The sequence below is a fragment of the Lethenteron reissneri genome, chromosome 57 (genome assembly GCF_015708825.2).
Source record: "Lethenteron reissneri isolate LAM-NWPU_2019-01 chromosome 57, ASM1570882v1, whole genome shotgun sequence".
NCBI lineage: Eukaryota > Metazoa > Chordata > Hyperoartia > Petromyzontiformes > Petromyzontidae > Lethenteron > Lethenteron reissneri.
Genome location: NC_083835.1, coordinates 3,843,553 through 3,865,193, shown reverse-complemented (window position 1 = coordinate 3,865,193; position 21,641 = coordinate 3,843,553). Strand labels below are relative to the sequence as shown.

Sequence of the window (21,641 nt, the reverse complement as noted above, 5' to 3'; positions counted from 1 at the left end):
TGCGTTTGCATCGCAGCCACCGCGGGACCACTTGGCGGTGGTGAGGAACCGCGCTCTTGAGAACCACTGGGCTAGACGCGTCCTGCCCCACGGCCACGTTTGCGCTTCTTCGCAATCATCGCGATGTCTCTCTCTGATTTTGCGCACGTTCACGAATCCGTGCGTTGCTCGGCGCGTCCGTCGGTGGAATTCCAAGCTTGCGCCTCTCCACGCTTCTTTCGCGCGCCCTTCAGCCTCTGTTGCATTTTCTTCGTCAGCCCGCGTGTGCCAAGGTGGCGAGATGTTATCTACCTCGCCGGGTATACAAGGAGGTCGTCGTGGGTTCGATCACGACCCTGACGCCTGTATATTTGGAGCTTGCATGTTCCCCCCTGTGGTCGCGTGTATTTCTCCCCGGGTCCTCCGTTTTGTCCCCCCACATTTAGAAACATGCCGTTGAGAGCATTTGGCTGCTATACATTTCCACGTTGATAATGCCGCTTCGTTGAGCTATCATTTGTGGCCCGGTCGCTTCTGAAAAAGAGCTGTATAGCTCAGTGGGGGGGGGTTAAAGTTCGGACATGGTGCAGAACAACACAGAGCGGGATACAACCCCTCCTGAGGTTCACAGCTCATCGGATTCCTCAAGGATAAATAAATATTCTGAATCGCAAAAAACATGCGCAGTGGTGAAAGTAAAGTGGAGGCCCGAAGAATGTCAACAGGTGCCTCCAGCGACTGCTCCCCCATCCTCCCCTCCATCACCACTTCCCCCTAGCCCCCCGCCCCACTAAAGACAAAGGTCCCCCGCACAGCCTTAACAGACTGTCGGGGCAAGTGCCGTTAGCGAGCAGCACCTATGAAGGCCGGCGCCGCACACGAGGGGGTGGGTGGCCAGCACCACGCCCGTCTGCCTTTTGTCTCCCCGGTGGCGATGATGTTACGCACCGCACCGGGTACTCATTTGAGGCCGAGTCCACCTAGGGGAGGCCCAGGACCGGTTCAGATGATCGTCACCGTGTGTTGGTGGCCGTGAGCGGGAATCGAACCCGGTTCGCTGGGTCCGTAGCACGCTAACCGCTACGCCACCGCTCCTACCCCACCCCCACAGCCCCCCACCCACACGCGCACGCGCTTATCCGCCGCAACAAGCACAGCACAGGGCCACTGTACACGCGCCCAAGCGGTTTTGTTATGCCAGAGGCACAACCGGTTACACGAGGCAGGGCACCTAACCTAAGTTGACGGATGTGTTTCTCCGTTGCGCCACCGCAGCGGCAGTGAATGGTTACGCCCCGGTTTAAACATGCGGCACAACCGTCCTTGTTACTCGCAACGTCGATGGCTTCGTCGTCGTCGTCGTCCTCCTCCTCCTCACACGTGTGACGAGTGACACGCTGATGGTGGTCTAGTGGTGTGCTAGTGCAGGTGTCGGCGACCAAAATATCAAGGAGAGATTTGAAGCTTTCGTGACTGCAAGGATTCATACTCTTAGTTTTTTCGGTCAAGTCATGTAGGTAAAAAATTAAATTGTTTTTTTTTCCATTTTTTACCTTCGTGACTTTACCAAAAAAAACTATCAAGGAGAGACATTTTTTTTGAATCCGCTAAAAAAAAAAAACCTCTCAATATTTCAAGAGCCGCAATGCAACGCGGTGAATACGAGACGGTGGTGCTCCTTAATAAAATAACGTCATAGGAAGCGGTCCTTAGAGAGCCCGCCGCGTGTGGCTCCGTAGCCGCGGGTTGCCGGCCCCTGCTCGCCTTTGTGGTTAGGAGGATTCGGCGCTCTCACCGCGGCGGTACGGGTTCCAATCCCAGGCAACGAGTCTTCCCCCGCACCTCCGATGAGCGCGGCTGGCTACGTACGGCACGAAAGACGTTCAGCGTGCTTATGTCCGTACGACGGACTCCCTTGCATGACTTTGACCCCCACGTGTTCCACCGGCGGTACAGCAGGAGGGGGTCTTGCCGAGAAACCCGGCGACCTCGCTGTCCCCTTGCGAGCGTTGTCCGACTGTCACCTGCCACCTGTTTACTCCCATGTGACAATAATCTTAATAGATGATGACAAACGTACATTTCTAAGGCGCACTAATAAGACCGGGAATGTGCCCCACCTCCAGACGGTCGCAGCAGCGCGTCTGGCAGCAGTGTGCCAGTCCACGGGTACTCTCTCTCTCTGCGTGATGAGTACGTGGGTTTCCGCGCGAGCCTGCGGGTCTCTGCCGATGTCTGTGCCGCGTTGAACTTAGCACAGACCGTGCAAATCGGAGGTGCGAATCTGGCGAGGCGAGCGGCATTTTAGTCATGAGGTGGCGGTCGGAATGCACGACGGGTTATTGCACGACATGGCGAACAGCGAAGGCTGGCGGGGAAATTGGAACAGCACACGCCGGTATTATTCACACCTCCCCCCCCTCCCTCCCATCATGCCTTGCATGCTTGACATGCGATCACCGACATTGCACGTTCATTGTGCTCTTCTCAGACTTGCCCCCCGCCGCCCCGAGGGTAGCGTGGTTAGTACGCGTCGCTGCACTGTACGTCCGCGACACCACACCCGTGCTTCCCGCCTGCGCCAGTCTGCACGGGCGAACGCGGTGAAGTCATAATCGCCACGACCCGCACGGCGCACCAGGGGGGCCCAGCCTCCCTCCATCATCTAGCAGTGGATGGAGAAATGGCCATACGCGTGGCAGTCCGTGTGTACGCACGTGCGTGCGTGCGTGTGTGTGCGCGTGTGCCGTATGCCGAACTTCTTTTCGCACCGCACGCAGCCAACCGTGCTCGTTCGGACGACTTAGAAATGTTCCGCAGTGTCGTTTTGAGTTTCTAGTTTGGCCAGTAGTTTCAATTACTTGCCCAGGGTTTTTCTTCCCCGCAGGAAGACAACGCTACACTGTACTCTGTACTGTACGTACGTCTGTGGTTCTCGTCCTGTTTGGCATCGCGCCCCCGTTCCCAACAACGATCGCAGGTCCCCGCGCTGCCCGCTGTGCCCCCCCCTCGCCCCCCCACTGGCCCCCCGCAAATTACTAAAGGCACTGCAAGATCTGACCGGTTGCCGAACGAACAACGCCGTCGTGAGGTCGCAATCGTTCCAAACGCAAAGTGCTTATTGCCGCAAATGAGCCCCCACAATGCCTCGCTGATCTCGTCGAAGGAGCGTAAACCATCGTAGCGCCAACTCCGGTCATTCTCGCAGCAGCAGCAGCGGCAGCGGCTTTTAGCTGCTGGCTGCATCACGCGCGGCGCTTTCAGATGCGCTTCTGCGGCCGTCTGGAACGCTCTTCTTTCCGATATCAAGAAGCCACTGGGAGCTATGCACTTTTAAATCATCGCCTAGATTGAAAACGAATTTCTTTAGAACCGCTTTTTTGTGCTTACTTTGTTTTCCTCACCCCGCACCGCCGATTAGCACGGTTGGCTACATACAGCGTGAAAGAAGCTATACACACATACACACAAGGCCTCAAGACTACACGGAGATCACGTGAGCACGCCTCGGGTCAACGCAAGCAGCATTTAGAAAGACACCCGTTTCATGTTGTGTACAAGCTTGTTTTGTAGCCGAAACTATAGAGCTGACGTTGCTGGCACGCATTCAAAAATGTTCCTGCACTGTATCCATGCTGCAGCCCCCCCCCCTCGTCCATTCCTGTCCCCCAAGGGCATTGAGAACCACTGCTAACACATTCCTGCGGAGGGAGCTGGTAGGAACGTTGGGTTGCTCGGTCAACGGCGGCGTGGTGTATTCCGCAAATATGCCCGACTGTGACAGCGGGCACAAGCCGGCGTGAGTAGGTTAAACGTTGAGTTTTATAAGGGCACCACGGGGTGACCAGCCCCTCCCCTCCCACCCCCCACCCAGCACCACCCTCTCCACCCAGCCCCTCCCCACCCTCCCCACCCAGCCCCTCCCCACCCTCCCCACCCAGCCCCTTGCCACCCTCCCCTCCCCACCCAGCCCCTCCCTCGCCACCCCTCCCCACCCAGCCCCTCCCTCCCCACCCAGCCCCTCCCTGCACGACGGTCACAATAATCCCCTGTGGGCTGGTGTTACCGAGAGGTTCCTACCAGTATAATTTTTTTCTTTTTCTGACCAACACCGATGAGATTGATGCTTCTGCTGCTGTCGCAATACCAGCAAGGTACCGGCAGGTGTCACCAAACGAGATTCCCCCCCCCTCATCCACTGCCAGCCGACAACTTCGCTGAAGTTCAGAGTCCATTTTGGCCAAAAAATTTTAGGCCACGCATTTTGCGTCTAAAAGGCCGTGAGAGGGATCCAACTCGCCCGCCCAAGCGTGTAATCCTATACTCACACTGAATCGGAACCGTGTTTGGGCTGGGTTCAAGTTCATTGATTAGGTGTAGCCCTGTGAGCCATTCAGCTCTTGAATCGGGTGCAACCGCAACAAACAAAAAACAACAACATGAACAAAAAACATCTTAAAGTGAATATGTGACTAAGTGCAAACAGAAAATCCAAGAAAAGACAGTAAAATATTGCAGAAAAAGCACCGCACACAAAAATGTGCAAAAATCCCAGTGGGATGCAAGTCAAACAACAACAACCACAAGACAACTTAGATTAAGGCCATCAGTCTAACTCTCTACTACAACAAACAAAACATGGCCAAACCAAAAAACTTAGCGAAAATCACCAAAATAAAGCCATGAAAGCAATGAAACAGTGGTCATAGGAACTGTGACCGAATTTTCACAATAAATGACGTAAACAACACGTACCACCAAACTCTGCAGTCATAGCTGGCTGCATGAGTCACTCCACAACAGTAGGAGCATCTACTGCTCCTACTCTTGTGGGGTGGGGGGGGGGCGATTGCTTGCGACTCTGAACTCAGTGGGTTTGTATTTACCCTCGGCAATTTGAATAAGAGCCCAGCCACTTTGCGTGACCCCGTTTAATCCCGTGTGGGTGGACCAATTCCCCGGACAGACCCGTTGGGAGGGGGACATGGGAGCGTTATCAATGAGCCGGCTATATTTTGTTAAGGATGTACACTTTCGATTTAAAGCTTTCGTGACTGCAGGGATTCATCTTCTTGGTTCTTTCGGTAAAGTCACGTAGAATGGAAATAATAAAAGACAGAGTCTGTCTTCTCGACAGACCTGTTCTACACCTGAGGACGGCTGCTTGCGTTGTGGCCGAAACGTCGTGAGAATTATTTTATTATGTTTTATTTTTATTATTTTATTATTTCCACTCTACGTGACTTTACCGAAAGAACCAAGAAGAAGGATGTACACTTTTGGTTTTGTTAAATGACGTGGGTCTTTGCAATTGTCAGACGTGTCTGAAAGTCGCCACGTTTATTGCGCGTCAGCGGCGTGTGTGTGTGTGTTCTCTACGGCTTACGAGCGGTGAACGTTGCGAATTTGTTTCTACATAGGTTGCGGTTAAGATTGTTCAACGTGAATTTGATATGTATCTAGGAATATTATCTTTGTTTGTAACCAGGCACTGTTGGTTGTGCCTCTGTTTTTTTTCTTTGTCATTCCCGTCATCCACAGCACTCTTCTTTACAACTTTTAAGCGGTCCCTAAGGTCTCGCCCCTGCCACCTAACGTACCTCGCCCGCTACCCACATTCCCTCGCTTCAGCTCCGTACCACATAACTAAACTCAAAACTAAAACTTTTTTTTTCACCAGGTAAGGCCCGCTGAGCTGTGTAACTCTTTTTCAGAAGCGACCTGGCCACAAATCGTAGCTCAGCGAAAGTGGCTTATCACGTGCACATTTCTAGCAGCCATGTGCTGTAAACGCGTGACGTTGATTCTAAATGGAGAGGGGAAAAACCGGAGGAGCCGGAGGAAAAAAAAATCCACACCAGCACGGAGAGAGAGAGACACCTCAAACTCCGAATATACAGCAGCAGGCGTCGGGACTGGGATCGAACCCACGACCTCCTGTATACCAGGCGAGGTAGTTAACATCTCCTAGCCACCGTGGCGTCGGGACTGGGATCGAACCCACGACCTCCCGTATACCAGGCGAGGTAGTTAACATCTCCTAGCCACCGTGGCGTCAGGGTCCAGGGATCGAACCCACGACCTCCCGTATACCAGGCGAAGTAGTTAACATCTCCTAGCCACCGTGGCGTCAGGGTCCAGGGATCGAACCCACGACCTCCTGTATACCAGGCGAGGTAGTTAACATCTAGCCACCGTGGCGTCAGGGTCCAGGGATCGAATCCACGACCTCCCGTATACCAGGCGAGGTAGTTAACATCTCCTAGCCACCGTGGCGTCAGGGTCCAGGGATCGAACCCACGACCTCCCGTATACCAGGCGAGGTAGTTAACATCTCCTAGCCACCGTGGCGTCAAGGTCCAGGGATCGAACCCACGACCTCCTGTATACCAGGCGAGGTAGTTAACATCTCCTAGCCACCGTGGTGTCAGGGTCCAGGGATCGAATCCACGACCTGTTGTATACCAGGCGAGGTAGTTAACATCTCCTAGCCACCGTGGCGTCAGGCGAGACGGCGCAATAAACTTGCGATGCCCCCCAGACTCATCCTGCACTTGTCTGCCCTCTCATAAGTGGGCTTTACCTGGTCAAATAAAAAAAATAGTTTACTTTTAATTGGGGGGAGGGGAGCTGAACCAAAAGGGAAAAGGCCAGGGGGGGAGGGGAGAGCAAAGAGACAGAGAAGGGGCAGGATTAAATAGAAAACAGGGCAACATAGACATAGAGTAGGGAGAGAGGGGGTAGAGAGAGAGGAGTGGTAGAGAGAGAGGGGGGGTAGAGAGAGGGGGGGGGTAAGAAGAAGGAGAGCAGAGCGTGAAATCTCTCGTGAAATCTTTCATTTCAACAGGGGAGGGGGCACATAAAGCAAAGCATTGAAAAAAAAACCAAAAAAAACTAAATGAAGAAACGAAGCAAAGTGGTGACTACACCGAGCATCTTCTTGTTTCTTCTGATCGTAAAAAAAAGAGAGGGGGAGGGAGGGAGGGAGGGAGGGAGAGGGAGGGAGGGAGGGAGAGGGAGGGAGGGTGGGAGTGAGGGAGGGAGGAAGGGAGAGCGGGAGGGGGGGAGGGTTGGAGGGAGGGAGGAAGGGAGAGAGGGAGGGAGAGGGAGGGTGGGAGAGGGAGGGAGGGAAGAACTCCTCCAGAGTGATGAAGCTCACACTTGTCGGGGCCCCGTATCTTGCACATGAAGGGCCTTATTGTCAGTCGACAGCTGGATGAGGGCCTGCCCGTGGCCGTGTGCGGGTCACGGGGGGTTACTTGTGACCGAACTTAGCAAATCCGTGTGAATCGATGCATTGTCGCGCTTCTGATTAAAGAAGAGAAGTTTTTTTATTTCCCCCCTCCAGGCGCATTGGTATGTTGCCGTGGCTTTTTTATTTTTTAACGCAGGCTTTATTTAATAATAATAAAACAAAGACTTGAGCAAATGGACGTGTACATGTGCCGCGGTGGCGAGATGTTAACTCCCTCGCCTGGTGTGCAGGAGGTCGTGGGTGAGATCTCGACCCTGACGCCTGCTGCTGTATATTTGGTGTTGCGTGTCTCTCCCCGTTGTCGCGTGGATTTTTCTCCGGGTCCCCCCAGTTTTTCCCTCCACATTTAGAATAATATGTTTTAGAGTATTTGGCTGCTGTAAATTTCCACATGCACTGGTTTTTGTGCAATCTTTGGTGGTGGGGCTGGCCATTGAACAAAGACGGTGGTGGTCACCGCATCGCGCGCTTTCAGATGCGCTTCTGCGACCGTCGGGAAAGCTCTTCCTTCCGATATTAGGATGCCATCTGAGCTATGCACTTTTAAATCTTAGATTAAACACTCATTTGTTTAGAACCTCTTTTTGTGTTTAGTTTGTTGTCCGTCCCCCGTGCCTACGGCCAGTGTCGTCGACTACCTACGGTGCGAAAGAAGTTCAACATGCCTACATCAACTCGCTCACTGCGCTTGAGAACTCGGTTAGATCACGAGTGGTGGAAGAAGCCTGGATTCACAGCCAAGCTCTTGGCGGTGGGAGCTCGACTCCGCGTTATGGAAACCCTAACCGGGCCACTCTACGTCTCTCTCTCCGTCTTTTCCTCCGTCTCTCCGTCCGTCTCTCCGTCTCTCTCCATCTCTTTTTTTTTACGATCAGTGGAAACAAGAAGATGCTCGGTGTAGTCGGCACTTTGCTTGGTTCATCATTTCGTAATTTTTTTTTTACTTTGCTTTATGTAAACCCCCCACCTCTCACTCACTCTCTCGCTCACTCTCTAGCTCACTCTCTCGCTCACTCTCTAGCTCACTCACTCGCTCACTCTCTCGCTCACTCTCTCGCTCACTCGCTCACTCTCTCGCTCTCTCTCGTTCTGCACGCAGCCCTTCTCGCAGTCCGATGGCCTCCGACGGGTAGCTCATAACTGCACGCAGAGCTCCCCGTCATCTGCCACCGAGCACACGGCCTCCTCCATCGCCCACTGCTCCTTGAAGGCCGGCACGGCGTGGGTCAGCCGCGCACGGCGGAACTCCAGCCACACACCCTGGCTCCATCTCTACTTCTCCCACCTCTCTCTTTCTCTGTCTCCCAACAGGTGCTGCGAGCCCAGGAGGCCGGCTACAAGGCTGCCATCGTGCACAACATCAACTCGGAGCAGCTGGTCACCATGTCATCCGACGACGGTACGCGCCTGCACGCGCTTCCGCTCGTCAACGCTTGCGCCCGGGATTAGCGCCGTCTCGCGCGTCGGGAGGAGGGAGCCGTGGGGGGGGGGGGGGGGGTAATTGGGGGCGAGAGGGAGGGGGTGGAGGGTTTGAGCCAACGGGGTCTGTCTGCTCGACGCACATGTACACATGCACAGACCTTTCGCCAATCTTACTGCTGGACGGAGGCCTACCCACGCTGTGTGGGTACTGGGGGGTTGTTTGACCGTCTGTTAATATGTTGAGCTTCTTTTGTCAAGGCAAGTGTCGCTGACAAAGGCGGGCATGCCTAGATGTTATAGGTTGTGACTGACTAGCAAATGTATGTTGAACTATTTACGCCCTGTTAATTAGCCAACCGTGCTAATCGGAGGTGCGGGGGAAGGATGACAAACTAAACACAAGAAGCAGTTTTAATCTCGATTTAAAAGTGCAAAGCTCCCAGTGGGTTCCTAATACCGAAAGGAAGAGCGTTCCAGACGGTCGCGGGTTAGCAAAGACGTTGGAGCATAGAAGTACAGTATAACGATGGATTTTTCCGCACTGCACCACGATGTGGCCGCACAGCCCTACAGCAGCAGCTGTTACGCACGCGCGGTGATCGCTCCACCATACACCACTGTCCAGGCTCAAACCGGCTTGGCTTCCACGTGACGTCGTGTCAATAAAGGACTCGGTTAGATATAATCCGGGACGCCACGTTGTCGGTTCTGCGATGTTTTTAGACATTCTAAATTTGACGTGATCATTTTTAGTTCGGTAGGATTGCTGCAACGGGCCGAAAAGACCCTGAAACTCGGATACTTTGAAAGCGCCTTATTTAGCAGCAGCGAGCGGTCGCTTAACGAACTTCCCCCATCTACCAAGCCACCTTTCAAGGAGCAGCTGTTTCCTATTTACTTTTTTTTGGAACGACCCATACCGTCGAGGTGGTGGGGTGGGGGGGGGTGCTATCAGGCTTTGCGCGTGTCCTCAGGATATTGTCCATAGCTCCTGCTGCTGCCTTGAGTATCGTGAGCTGGGTCAGGGGTTGGAGGGGTGCAAATGTGCGTAGCCTTTTATGGGGTGGCTGGGAGCACGCGCGCTCAAGCAGCTGTTTGAGCGCGCAGCAATGCAGCCTGGGGATTATTTTACCAGAAGTTTTTTTTTTATTGAAGAGGAAAAAGACAACTTAGGGGGACGGTACAGCGTACGGTCAGACGCAGTAGAGATGGGTGGAACGCGAGGGGTACGTGTGTGTGGTTTTTATTTTTTCAGACCGTACGTAGATAATCGTGCTAATCGGAGGTGCGAGGCAGGACAGCAAACCTAACACACGAAAATCAGTTTCTAAAGAAATGACTTTTCAATCTAGATGATTTAAAAGTGCATAGCTCCGGTTGGTGTCCTAATATCGTGAAGGAAGAGCGTTCCAGACGGCCAGCCAGAAGCCGCTACGAGCAAGCGTAACGGAGGAACACCAAGAGGCCGAGTTTGGGTCCCACACAGGAGGGTTAATAGTTGCGTACCGATGTATGTTGACCTTATGAGTGGGAGAGACGCAGTGGAAGAGGGGGTGATGCTTTGAGGAGCGGCGTTGTTTGGTGGCAGGCAAATGAAAGGGTGTGGTAGTGTGCGTTGAAAGGGTGTGGTTGTGTGCATTACGGAGGTCGGGTGACTCCACTGAGCTGGTGGTGGTAATCGGTGAGCGCGTGTCGATCGAGTGAGGGTATATCTGGAGGGGCAACTACGAGGAAGGGGATGTGTCATCGGTGGGAGAGCGTGGGTGCGCGACGTGCGGTGGCGCGCGCCGCAAAGCAACGATTCGTGCAACCCGGGGCGGGATGGTAAAGCCGCGGGGGGGGGGGCACCATGAAACGCACGTGGAATTGACACTCAAGTTACAGCCGGAACACCGACACAGGGCATCCGGAAGTGGTTTAATCGTCGGGGGTTTCATGGACTTGCGTGAACGAGATGGAAAAAAAACTAAATGCTGTTTTTTCGCACGACGGGCAGATGGCTCGGGGGGGGGGGGGGGGGGGGTCGGGGCACGGTGCCGCCACAGTTGAGGGCCTGGGTTCGAATCTGGGTATCAGCCGCACGTGACCGAACGTGGATCTCAAGAGCAGAGGTCGCAACCGGGTACCTGATACCCATACCCTACCCGATACCAGGGTCGCAAACGGGTAGCCGTTTGCGACCCTGGTGCGGCCGGGTATGAGTACGGGTAGGCCGTGAGTCACTGGTGAGTAGCCGTTTGTCACTCATTTCGGGTAGGGTACGGGTAGGGAATGGGTACCTGTACCCGTAACCGGCCGGGTACGGGTACAGGTACCCATTTGCGACCCTGGTGCGGCCGGGTACGGGTACGGGTAAGGAATCAAAACCCGTTTTCGACCTCTTATCAAGAGTGGCCGGTTGATGTTCTCGAACGATTGACACAAAAAAAAAATTGTCGAGTTACGTTTGTTTTGGTTTTAATTCGTTGAATTTCTTGCTGTGCTAATGGAAAAATATAGTATGAAAAAAGTAAGAATAGGTTTTACCCTTTCTGGCAATTAAACAGGTGTTAAGATGTTCAAACACCAAATAGAAAAATTTTTCAAGGTGTTTGAACATCTTAACACCTCCTATTTTATCGCCAAAAAGGGTGAAACCTATTCTTATTTTTTCATACTTTAATACTGGCAAAATGGTCTCATTAAAAACAAAAATGTGGTTTTTAACTGCCCGCAATGGACGTTCCTCACGAGCAATCATCATGCCTGATAAAGTGAAGGTATTTTCTGAAGTAGTTCCACGACATATCCTTACACGGGCCGTTATGTAAAACACACGGTTACGCTGTTCTGCGAGCGTTCCTAACGGACGCTACGTCGCATGACACGATGGCGATATCACCACACTTGGAATAAAATTAAATATTTGTTTAACCACCCCCCCCCCCCCCCCCCCGCAAGGCTTACATTTTACCCCAAGACAGAACGGATCAGCATTCCGTCGTCGCTGTCGTTTCATTCGTCGACGATAGCGGGTGGCCCGACTAGGAGCAGGAGGGGGAAGGGTGGGTAGCGAGTGGGGGAGCGACACTCGCCCGCTCGATGGAGGACAGGTGCCGCTCGGAGCCAGCGTTTGAACAGCTGCTCGACTGTAATTGGTGTCCCCGGCTATCGACTGGGCCGTTGCCGTATTGTCCGCGTGCTCAAAGCCGTCGACCCCCTCGCACCCCCGCCCAGCCCGCCCGCCTCTCGCGCTTCCGCCGTGGGGGGGATATCGGGTGTGTGTGCCCCCTTGCGCCCCTCTGGATAATCTCTGGCAGGGCGAATGCGGAACAGGAAAGGTCTCTCCTGTTGCATCGTGCCGCCCACGCCATTCTGAACCGAACTAAAAAAAAATGTGTTTTACCAGGCAAGGCCCACTGAGCCATACGGCTCTTTTTCAGGAGTGACCTGGCCACCAACGATAGCTCAGCGAAGTGGCTTATCACGTGGACATTTATGGCGGACAAATACTCTTGACGCATGCTTCTAAACGTGGAGGAAAAACCCAGAGGACTCAGAGAAAAATCGACGCGACCTCCTGTATACCAGGCGAGGTAGTTAACATCTCCTAGCCACCGCTGCGTTTGTTGTTCATGAAGCTTCGTGCAAGGTCCCAAGTTGACGGCGTAGAGACCCTCCACGCGCGGGTTGTCTGGTCGCACGCACGCAGAGCCGTTTTGTTGATCCGCTGCTGGATGACAGCCTCGCCACGCCGTTGCGAGGCCGTGAGAATGTTTGAGCAGGTTTCTGCGTGCACACAGATCGGCGCGCGCGCGCGGGTGGGGACCGTTTGGTGAAGGCGGAGAGCGTAGACGTTTTTTAATTGGTAGGAACCTCCTGGTTACACCAACCCACAGGGGATTATTGTGTCAGTCCGTTGTGCAGGGAGGGGCTGGGTGGGGAGGGAGGGGCTGGGTGGGGAGGGGAGGGTGGGGAGGGGCTGGGTGCGGAGGTTGGGGCTGGGTGGGGAGGGAAGGGTGGAGAGGGGCTGGATGGGGAGGGTGGGGAGGGGCTGGGTGGGGAGGGTGGGGAGGGGCTGGTCACCCCGTGGTGCCCTTATAAAACTCAACGTTTAACCTACTCACGCCGGCTTGTGCCCGCCCTCAGTCGGGCATATTTGTGGAATACACCACGCCGCCGTTGACCCTGGCCATTGACCGAGCAACCCAACGTTCCTACCAGCTCCCTCCGCAGGACAATGTGTTTATTATTCAGGTCCGTTGGCCGATCCACCCTCCTAGCAACATGTCCTGCCCAAGCCCGCTTGCTATTCTGAACAGTGAGAATGATGTCATTGACCTGAATGTTTTCTAATCCACGTGTTCCACTTTCCGTCTCTCTGTGCAATGACAATCATGCAATATCCATGCACACCTTGAAGATTTTGGTCCGTATTGTTCGGTCGTGACCAAGTTTCTTAACCATATGTTCATGATTATTCTTCACTACTCGCTGAAGGTTTTTTCATATGCCGTATCACGGGGAATATTTTGACTATACTTCACCGCACTTTTCATTGTGGGCCATTTGTTTAAAATAAAAGTACATGTATAATGTTAACAATGTAACGTGATGTTTTATTATATTATGCAATTATTAATATATCAAAATAAATTATTACGCTTACGATTCGTGCGTTAAAAATAGTGTGTAATTTATGTTCAACTGCTATCTTGGGCTTATAGAGAGTCGGAACAATACAGAAGATATGGCAAGGCCCCCACCGCTTTTTCGCTCCACATTTAGAATCAACGTCACGCGTTTAGAATATTTGGCTGCTATAAATTTCCATATCATAAGCCACTTGGTTGAGCCTATAATTTGTGGCCACGCCGCGTTTTAAAAACGAGCTATTACAGCTCAGTGGGCGTTACCTGGTTAAATAAAAAATTGTTTAGTCTTAGCTTGTTTTGAGTGTCTTCTCGAATGCTTTACGCGCGGTTTAATTATACCCGTGGTCGTTTGTTCTGCCCGTTGTCTTGCAGTGACCATCTTCAGACAGATAATAATTCCATCGGTGTTCGTTGGCGAGACAGCGGGCCTACTCCTGAAGACCTACTACTCTTACAGCGATAAGTGCGTCCTACCAACAACAACAAAAACCCCCTTCATTGCCCTTCCGTCGGTTTACGCACCGTTCGCTCAACGCGTCTCGACGGTCAGAATCGCCGTGGCGAGAAACGCGCCGCCGCCTGCTGCGTGCGTGGGACCTACTTATTGCGCTGCGTGGCACCGCAGGGCACGCGAAGGGATGTCGGTGGTGGCTCTGTGGTGTCCACTTCCACGGGCTGTTCTTTCACGCCATAGGGGTTGCGCTGCTCTGCTCTGCGATCCGCACGGATTCGGTGTCACGTGACGTGACGGCGCTAGCGATCGGGATCAGCTTGGGGGGGAAGAAAAAGACTTAATAAACGTTTAAAAGTTTGAATGGGTTATGTTAGATTGTGGTGCTGTTGGGGTAGGTTCTCGACTGACACGACAAGTCGGTTGAGTGAGGTGAGGGACTTGGCTATACGTGTGTCTTGGTGTGACATGGTGACCCCGTGATGTCACAAAGGGTTCAGACCATCGAAGAGTGATGTCATCTCGGGGCACGTGGTAGAAATATCTGTCAATGCAAGGGCCTCTTGTACGTATGTTGGATGTACGTATGTTGTATGTTGGATGTACGTAGCCAACCGTGCTGTTCGGAGGTGCGGGGGAAATGACACAAAAGGCAGTTGTAAAGAATTGAGTTTGTCAATCTGGATAATTTAAAAATGCATAGCGCCAGTGGCTTCCTAGTATCGGACGGAAGAGTGTTCCAGACGGCCGCAGAAGCACACCTGAAAGCCCCCCCCCCCTCCCTCCCATGACCGAGGCGCGTTTGCGTGTTGCCGTGCGCTTTGCGCAGCTAATGCCGCACGTGAAAGTTCTCGGTCAGAAAGACAACAACAACAACAACGGTTCCCTCGCCCCTTGTTTAAAGAGTCCCCGACGAGAGTTTTCTCAAGCCACCCCCCCCCCCCCCCCTCGGGTTCGCCGTGAGCTCACCGGTGAGAACCTCCGGTGCGGCCGCGTCTTTAGCGGCGAGCGCCAGCAAGCGCAACCGCCGCGCGGCGGCACGTTGTCGTTATTCCCAGGAAAGCGACGAGCGTCGTCGGCCGACGGGAAACCACCCAAGGCTACTCACTCCCATTGTACTCCCCGCAGGTCACCCCGTTGTTTGTCGTGGTTCAGCGATAGTTTTTAAGCCCGTGCGTGTTTTTTTTTGGGGGATTTAATAATGAAATAACGCTCGCTTGCAAGCGTCCGGGCGGGAGAGAGCGGAAATAACTCGCGGCGAGTCGGCTTTCCTAACGGACACGGGTGACCGTGCATCCGGAAGGGACCCCGATTTAACACATTTCTGCAATCGGCGTTTCCAGCGTAAATGTATATATGCCTACGGTGACTGGGCCTTAAGTCAAAATTTAACCGCCTCTACGGGGAGGGTTTATGGGTACAAACTCGGCAATCACTGGAAGGACGTTATCCACCAGTTCAAGTCATAACTGGCTGTTATGTTCATTTTCTATCTACGTAACTTTACCGAAAGAACCAACTAATATTATTATTATTTCACCAGGTAAAGCCCACTGAGGCAAGGACGGACAAAGTTTAGTTTATTGATCGGCTAACGTAAAGTCTCGGCTAAATCGCCTTGTCCACAATGTTGTCCTGTTGTATATACAGGGTGCTTCAACAAATGTTAACAACTAACATGCCACTATCGTTTTTAATGGGAAAAGAACGGACAATGCACTGTAACATGGTCACAAATGTAATGTTTAATAGCTACAAAAAGTCAAAGAGCCTCCACTTGTCTGCCATCATTGTCAACGCACGCCTGGAACCCTCTTCAGATGGTCTTCAGAGCCCGGCACATTTGCTGTGGTATTGTTGAAAATTATCAGAAGTTTCGATTTAAAGCTTTCGTGACTGCAGGGATTCATCTTCTTGGTTCTTTCGGTAAAGTCACGTAGAAGGGAAGTAATAAAATAATAAAAATAAAACATAATAAAATAATTCTCACGACTTTTCGGCCACAACGCAAGCAGCCGTCCTCCCCCCCCCTCCCCCCTCCCTCGCCCTCCTCGTCGCGCCGTGTGGTCAAGCAACCCCGCAGTGTCGAACGTGGCCAGTGCCCGGATTATCCTCGGATCAAAATTAGCAACAAATGCTGCGGGGTCCCGCACTCTCAAGGGCCCCGCGCTAAATGCTTTCAATCTATCAATTCCGGTTCAGTGATTCTGCACTTGCTCTATTACTATAGTACTATACCGCTTTCAACTTTTATGAACGGCTGGGTGTTTAAGGTGTAGCGATTTGTCATATTATCTGGCTGTATAGCAAATGGAAAAATACAATTACTTTACTATGCAAGTAAAAAATGTGTGTTTTGATATTTATGTTTTTATTTATTTAGGGCCCCTTTATAATAACATCGTGCTACAGGCCCCGCACCAGCTTAATCCGGCACTGGACGTGGCGAGTTATTTTTGGAAATGCGTTTTGTTGTGCATCCCCCCCCCACACCTCCGACTAGTCGCCGGTTGGTGTTTGCTCGCTTAATTGTTATTTGTTTTGAGTGAAATTACATCTGCACCACCGATGTGTCACCTGCCCGGTAAGGTCGGGCTGTGTGTGTGTGCGTGCGCGATGGGGGCCCAGTCTGACACAGCTGGAGGATCGTAGAAAATGGGGGAGGGAGGGGGACGATATCCTTGCCTCACTCTGACGAGGACTTGCGAATAGCTGCGGCAGGCCACACGTTAACCCCATTCCCACAGTGGCGAGATGTTGACTACCTCGCCTGGTATGCAGGAGGTCGTGGGTTCGATCCCGATCCTGACGCCTGCTGCTGTATATTTGGAGTTTGCGTGTCTCTCTCTCTCATCATCATCACGGTGGCTAGGAGATGTTAACTACCTCGTCTGGTGTACAGGAGGTCGTGGGTTCGATCCCGACCCTGACGCCTGCTGCTGAATATATGGAGTTTGCGTGTCTCTCTCTCATCATCATCACGGTGGCTAGGAGATGTTAACTACCTCGCCTGGTGTACAGGAGGTCGTGGGTTCGATCCCGATCCTGACGCCTGCTGCTGCTGCTGTATATTTGGAGTTTGCATGTTCTCGCTGTGGTCGCGTGGATTTTTCTCCCCCGGTTTTTCTCACCACATTTTTGAAACATGTGTTTTTTGAGTGTTTGGCTGCTGTAAATTTCCACGTGATGATATGCCACTTCGCTGAGCTATCATTTGTGGCCAGGTCACTTCTGAAAAAGAGCTACATAGCTTAGTGGGCCTTACCTGGTAAAATACAAAATAGTTTGAACTTCTTTCGCACCGTACGTAGCCAACCGTGCTAATCAGAGGTGCGGGGGAAGGACAACAAACTAAACACAAAAAGCAGCTCTAAGGAGAAACGAGTTTTCAATCTGGATGATTTAAAACTCCAGTGGCTTCCTAATATCGGTAGAGCGTTCCAGACGCCCGCAGAAGCGCACCCTAAAGCGCCCTTGAACGTCTTTGCTCCACGGCTCGCCAAAAGCCGCCGCCGCTGCTGCAAGGATGACCGGAGGTTCGCGCGACGACGGCGTACGCTCCCTGACGACATCGGCGAAGTTCCCGCGGTTCGTCTGCGGCAAGCGCTCTGCGCTGCGTGAAACGAGCGCGACCTCGTAACGCGTTCGTTCGGCGACCGCAAATTAGCCCGACGCGTCGCGGTGGCTCGTGCTTGCGAGCGTCGTCCATCCGTCCGCCGCGAGGCCACCCCCCCGTTGAACTCGGCCCGCATGCTGTACCCCCCTTCCTCTCCGTCCGTCCGACCCTGGCAGTGCCGTCGTATTCCTGGGAGCCAAGGACCCCTTCTCGCTGGAGTACCTCTTCATCCCGTTCCTTGTCATCGTCGGCCTGTGCCTCGTGATCCTGCTCGTGTTCGGGGTACGTGGCGTGCCGGCGCGTGGCTCCCCGACTCACAACGTTTGTTCTAGATTTGAATCTTTCGTGACTGCGAGGATTCATGCGCTTAGGTTTTTTCGGTAAAGTCGCGTAGGTAAAAAATAAAATTAAAAGTTAATAATGGAAATACAATAAAATAATACATCATTATTAACTTTTAATTTTATTTTTCACAACGTTTGCTCACCTGGGTGGGGGGAGGGGGTTGGTGGGGGGCTGGAAGTAGTCGATAGTTCAATGTTAATGCGCCATGTTATTGAGCGGCTCCTGCTGTGTGTTATCTTGGTGTGGCATGGGACTGTTGTGCTTTTTCTGCCTCGCCCAATATTGATCAATCGGACATATATATATTATTAATTATTATTTGAAGCTCATATTTAGTCACTTGCTTCCCGTTTTCTCTATTTTGCCACTCCTATCGTGGTTTTATTTTGTACGTATTGCTTGCTGTCGTTAAACTGCTGACACCCCCCCCCCCCACCTCCGTCCATACTGGGACACCTTTGAAACAGAGCTTCATAGCTCATCGGATTTCCTCCTCCTGCAGTCGCGATGAAGATTCTGATTCTGGTCGTGACGAGCTGCCCCCCTCTCTCCCCCACCCCCGCGCGTCGCCGCTGCCCCCCCCCCTCCCCCCCGCAGGTGGCGCGTTGCGTGCGTGAGCGCCGGCGAGCTCGCAGGAACCGGCTGAGCAAGCGGCAGCTCAAGAAGATCCCCATGCACCGCTTCGAAAAAGGTCACTCGCACCGCCCCGCCGCTCATCACCCCTCCTAACCTCCCTCCTCCTCCTCACCCCCCCCCTCCTCACCTCGCCCCTCCTCACCCCGTTCCTCCTCACCCCTTCCTCACTCCGCCCCTCCCCGCCCCTCTTCACCCCGCCCCTCCCCACCCCACCCCGCCCCTCCTCACCTCGCCCCTCCTCACCCCGCCCCTCCTCACCCCTTCCTCACCCCGCCCCTCCCCACCCCACCCCGCCCCTCCTCACCCCGCCCCTCCTCACCCCGCCCCTCCTCACCCCGCCCCTCCTCACCCCGCCCCTCCTCACCGCTCCCCTCCTCACCACCCGCCCCTCCTCACCCCCCCTTCACCCCACCCCTCACCTCTCCCCTCCTCACCCACCCTTCCTCACCCCGCCCCTCCTCACCCCGCCCCTCCTCACCCCGCCCCTCCTCACCCCGCCCCTCCTCACCCCGCCCCTCCTCATTCCGCCCCTCCTCATTCCGCCCCTCACCACCCCGCCCCTCCTCACCCCGCCCCTCCTCACCCCGCCCCTCCTCACCCCGCCCCTCCTCACCCCGCCCCTCCTCATTCCGCCCCTCACCACCCCGCCCCTCCTCACCCCGCCCCTCCTCACTCCGCCCCTCCTCACCCCGCCCCTCACCACCCCGCCCTTCCTCACCCCGCCCCTCCTCACCCCGCCCCTCCTCACCCCGCCCCTCCTCACCCCGCCCCTCCTCACCCCGCCCCTCCTCACCCCGCCCCTCCTCACCCCGCCCCTCCTCACCCCGCCCTTCCTCACCCCAAGAAAGAGCTATGTAGGTCAGCGGGCCTTACCTGGTAAAATAAAAAAATTGCTTTAAATAGTTCGTTTAAGGATTATTGTAAACCTAACAAACAATGTGTGTGTAACAGCCGTTAACGAAACGCACGTGATAAACAATACAAAAAAAACCGTGCAAACACAATATGAGTGCAAGAGGGTGCCAGAGAGAGAGTTAGGTACAGATGCAAGGTGGAAAAAATATTAAGTGCCCTCTTTGAGTGCGACAAAGATGCTTGCAGTGCCCGGATAAATATGTTTCGCGGACCATTCGCTAGTGGCAGGCCTCTAATGCGGCCACTGGCCGTATGAAATGAAGCCTGGCCTGTAGGCCGTAGGTTCTCTCAACCCTGTGCCTTGTTGTTGTTGTTGTGTCAAGCGGACGGCTATGTCACGTATGTGGATGTACGTATATATGTTTGAACTTATTTCGCGCCATACGTAGCCAACCGTACTAATCAGCGGTGCCGGATGACTGCACGCAAAGTCCCCAATTTATTTTAACTCATGCTCAAGAGCTGTGAATGGCCAGCGTGTTTTCTACGGTTTGTTTACTTTACCCCCCCTCCCCCCCCCTCCGAATATGTTCAGCTTGTGCCACCAGCATCATGTCATGAAACAACAAAAAAATTCCACTCGCAGCTGTAGCAGCTGGCAGTGTACCACCCTGTGTCATGGAATTACCTCTGAAACAACTTCAGTTATCCAGAACAGAGACACGTGATCGGCTCGATTGTTTTTTTTACCGTTGCTTACATTCACGATCATGTAATAACAGTCTGTCGGGGGTGGGGCAGCTCATGCATGCGATTGTGTGTGTGTTTGTGCGCATTTGTGCGCACGCTTGTGTGAGCGCAAGTGCTCGAGTGTGGATTGTATCAATTTGTAACATTTGCAAAGGGCATTCCGTCCAGCAACACTCGCCACGTTCGCACACAGTCGGTCCTGTTCGTCTTATTCAGCCGAGCCTGTCCAGGAACCCTCGCCCTCACTTGTAATGTTTTTTGGCGCGCGGTACGCATTCACCGCAGATCGCTCGTTTGGCCAAGTCACGGCAAACAGTGACTCACTGTTGCAGAGAACACTGCCCCCGTGACCTTTCGTATCGGCAACACGACCAGACAGGGATGCCCGCGCGTTTCACCGACGCACTCCTCCCGTCTGCACGCCGTCTCCCGATCGTCGATGTCGGTATCGTTCGGCACGCCACTCAAGCTGCGCGGTAAATAGCGGGAGGCCTCGTCTGAGGGACGGATCCCAGGAAGAAGCCTGCGACTCGTCACTTGACAGGACGAACCTTCCCCTCGGGGAGACATTAGCCAGGGCAAACCGGGGGCGGCACCGGGTTCGCGCGGCCAAAAATCGCCCGCGCGTCACCCGCTTGGCACGCGGTTTGCGCCCGCCGTTTGGCAACGTGTTTCTGTCCGCGTGCCACGAGTTCCTCCTACGCCGGAACAAAAAAAAAGTGCTCTGTAAGTGTTTCGGCCAAACACCCTTCTGGACGACACCCTCCGAGCACAGGCCCGAGAATCGCGCGGAGCCTTCACTCGCCGGCCGTCTGGAACGCTCTTGCTTCCGATATCAGAAAGCCACCGGAGCTACGCACTTTGAAATCCTCTCGGTTGAAAACTCATTTCTTTAGAACTGCTTTTTGTGTTCAGTTTGTTGTCCTTCCCCCCGCACCTCCGATTATCACGGTTGGCTGCGATAAGTGCAGAAGAAGTATGGCCAAATCTCCTAGAGTTCGCCCGATTTAAGAAAAAATCTCAGAAGCTAAGCGGGTTTGAGCCTGTATAGTACTGTGATTGGCTGTCACCATGGAGACGAGGGTGCCAAGCCGCTGCACGGCTATTTTGTGGGCAGAAAGGGGAATTGCGCATCAATATGGGGCGCCACAGTGGCTATGAGAAGTTAACTCCCTCACCTGGTATGCTGGATGCAGTGGGTTCTATCCCGACTCTGACGCCTGCTGTATATTTGGAGTTTGCGTGTCTCTCTCTCTCTCATCATCATCACGGTGGCTAGGAGATGTTAACTACCTCGCCTGGTATGCAGGAGGCCGTGGGTTCGATCCCGACTCTGACGCCTGCTGCTGTATATTTGGAGTTTGCGTGTCTCTCTCTCTCATCATCATCACGGTGGCTAGGAGATGTTAACTCCCTCGCCTGGTATGCAGGAGGCCGTGGGTTCGATCCCGACTCTGACGCCTGCTGTATATTTGGAGTTTGCGTGTCTCTCTCTCTCTCATCATCATCACGGTGGCTAGGAGATGTTAACTCCCTCGCCTGGTATGCTGGATGCCGTGGGTTCGATCCCGACTCTGACGCCTGCTGTATATTTGGAGTTTGCGTGTCTCTCTCATCATCATCACGGTGGCTAGGAGATGTTAACTCCCTCGCCTGGTGTGCAGGATGCCGTGGGTTCTATCCCGACTCTGACGCCTG

The 21,641-nt window shown here is 53.6% G+C and overlaps 1 protein-coding gene across 1 annotated transcript in view; it reads left to right on the top strand.

The window, feature by feature from the left end:
• Positions 1 to 21,641, top strand: part of LOC133357271 (E3 ubiquitin-protein ligase RNF13-like) — a 105,819-nt gene that overhangs the window by 37,974 nt on the left and 46,204 nt on the right. Inside the window, 4 exon segments of the mRNA XM_061575135.1 lie at positions 8,546 to 8,633; positions 13,663 to 13,753; positions 17,534 to 17,639; positions 18,300 to 18,393. Of these exon segments, the coding sequence (XP_061431119.1) occupies positions 8,546 to 8,633; positions 13,663 to 13,753; positions 17,534 to 17,639; positions 18,300 to 18,393 (379 nt within the window).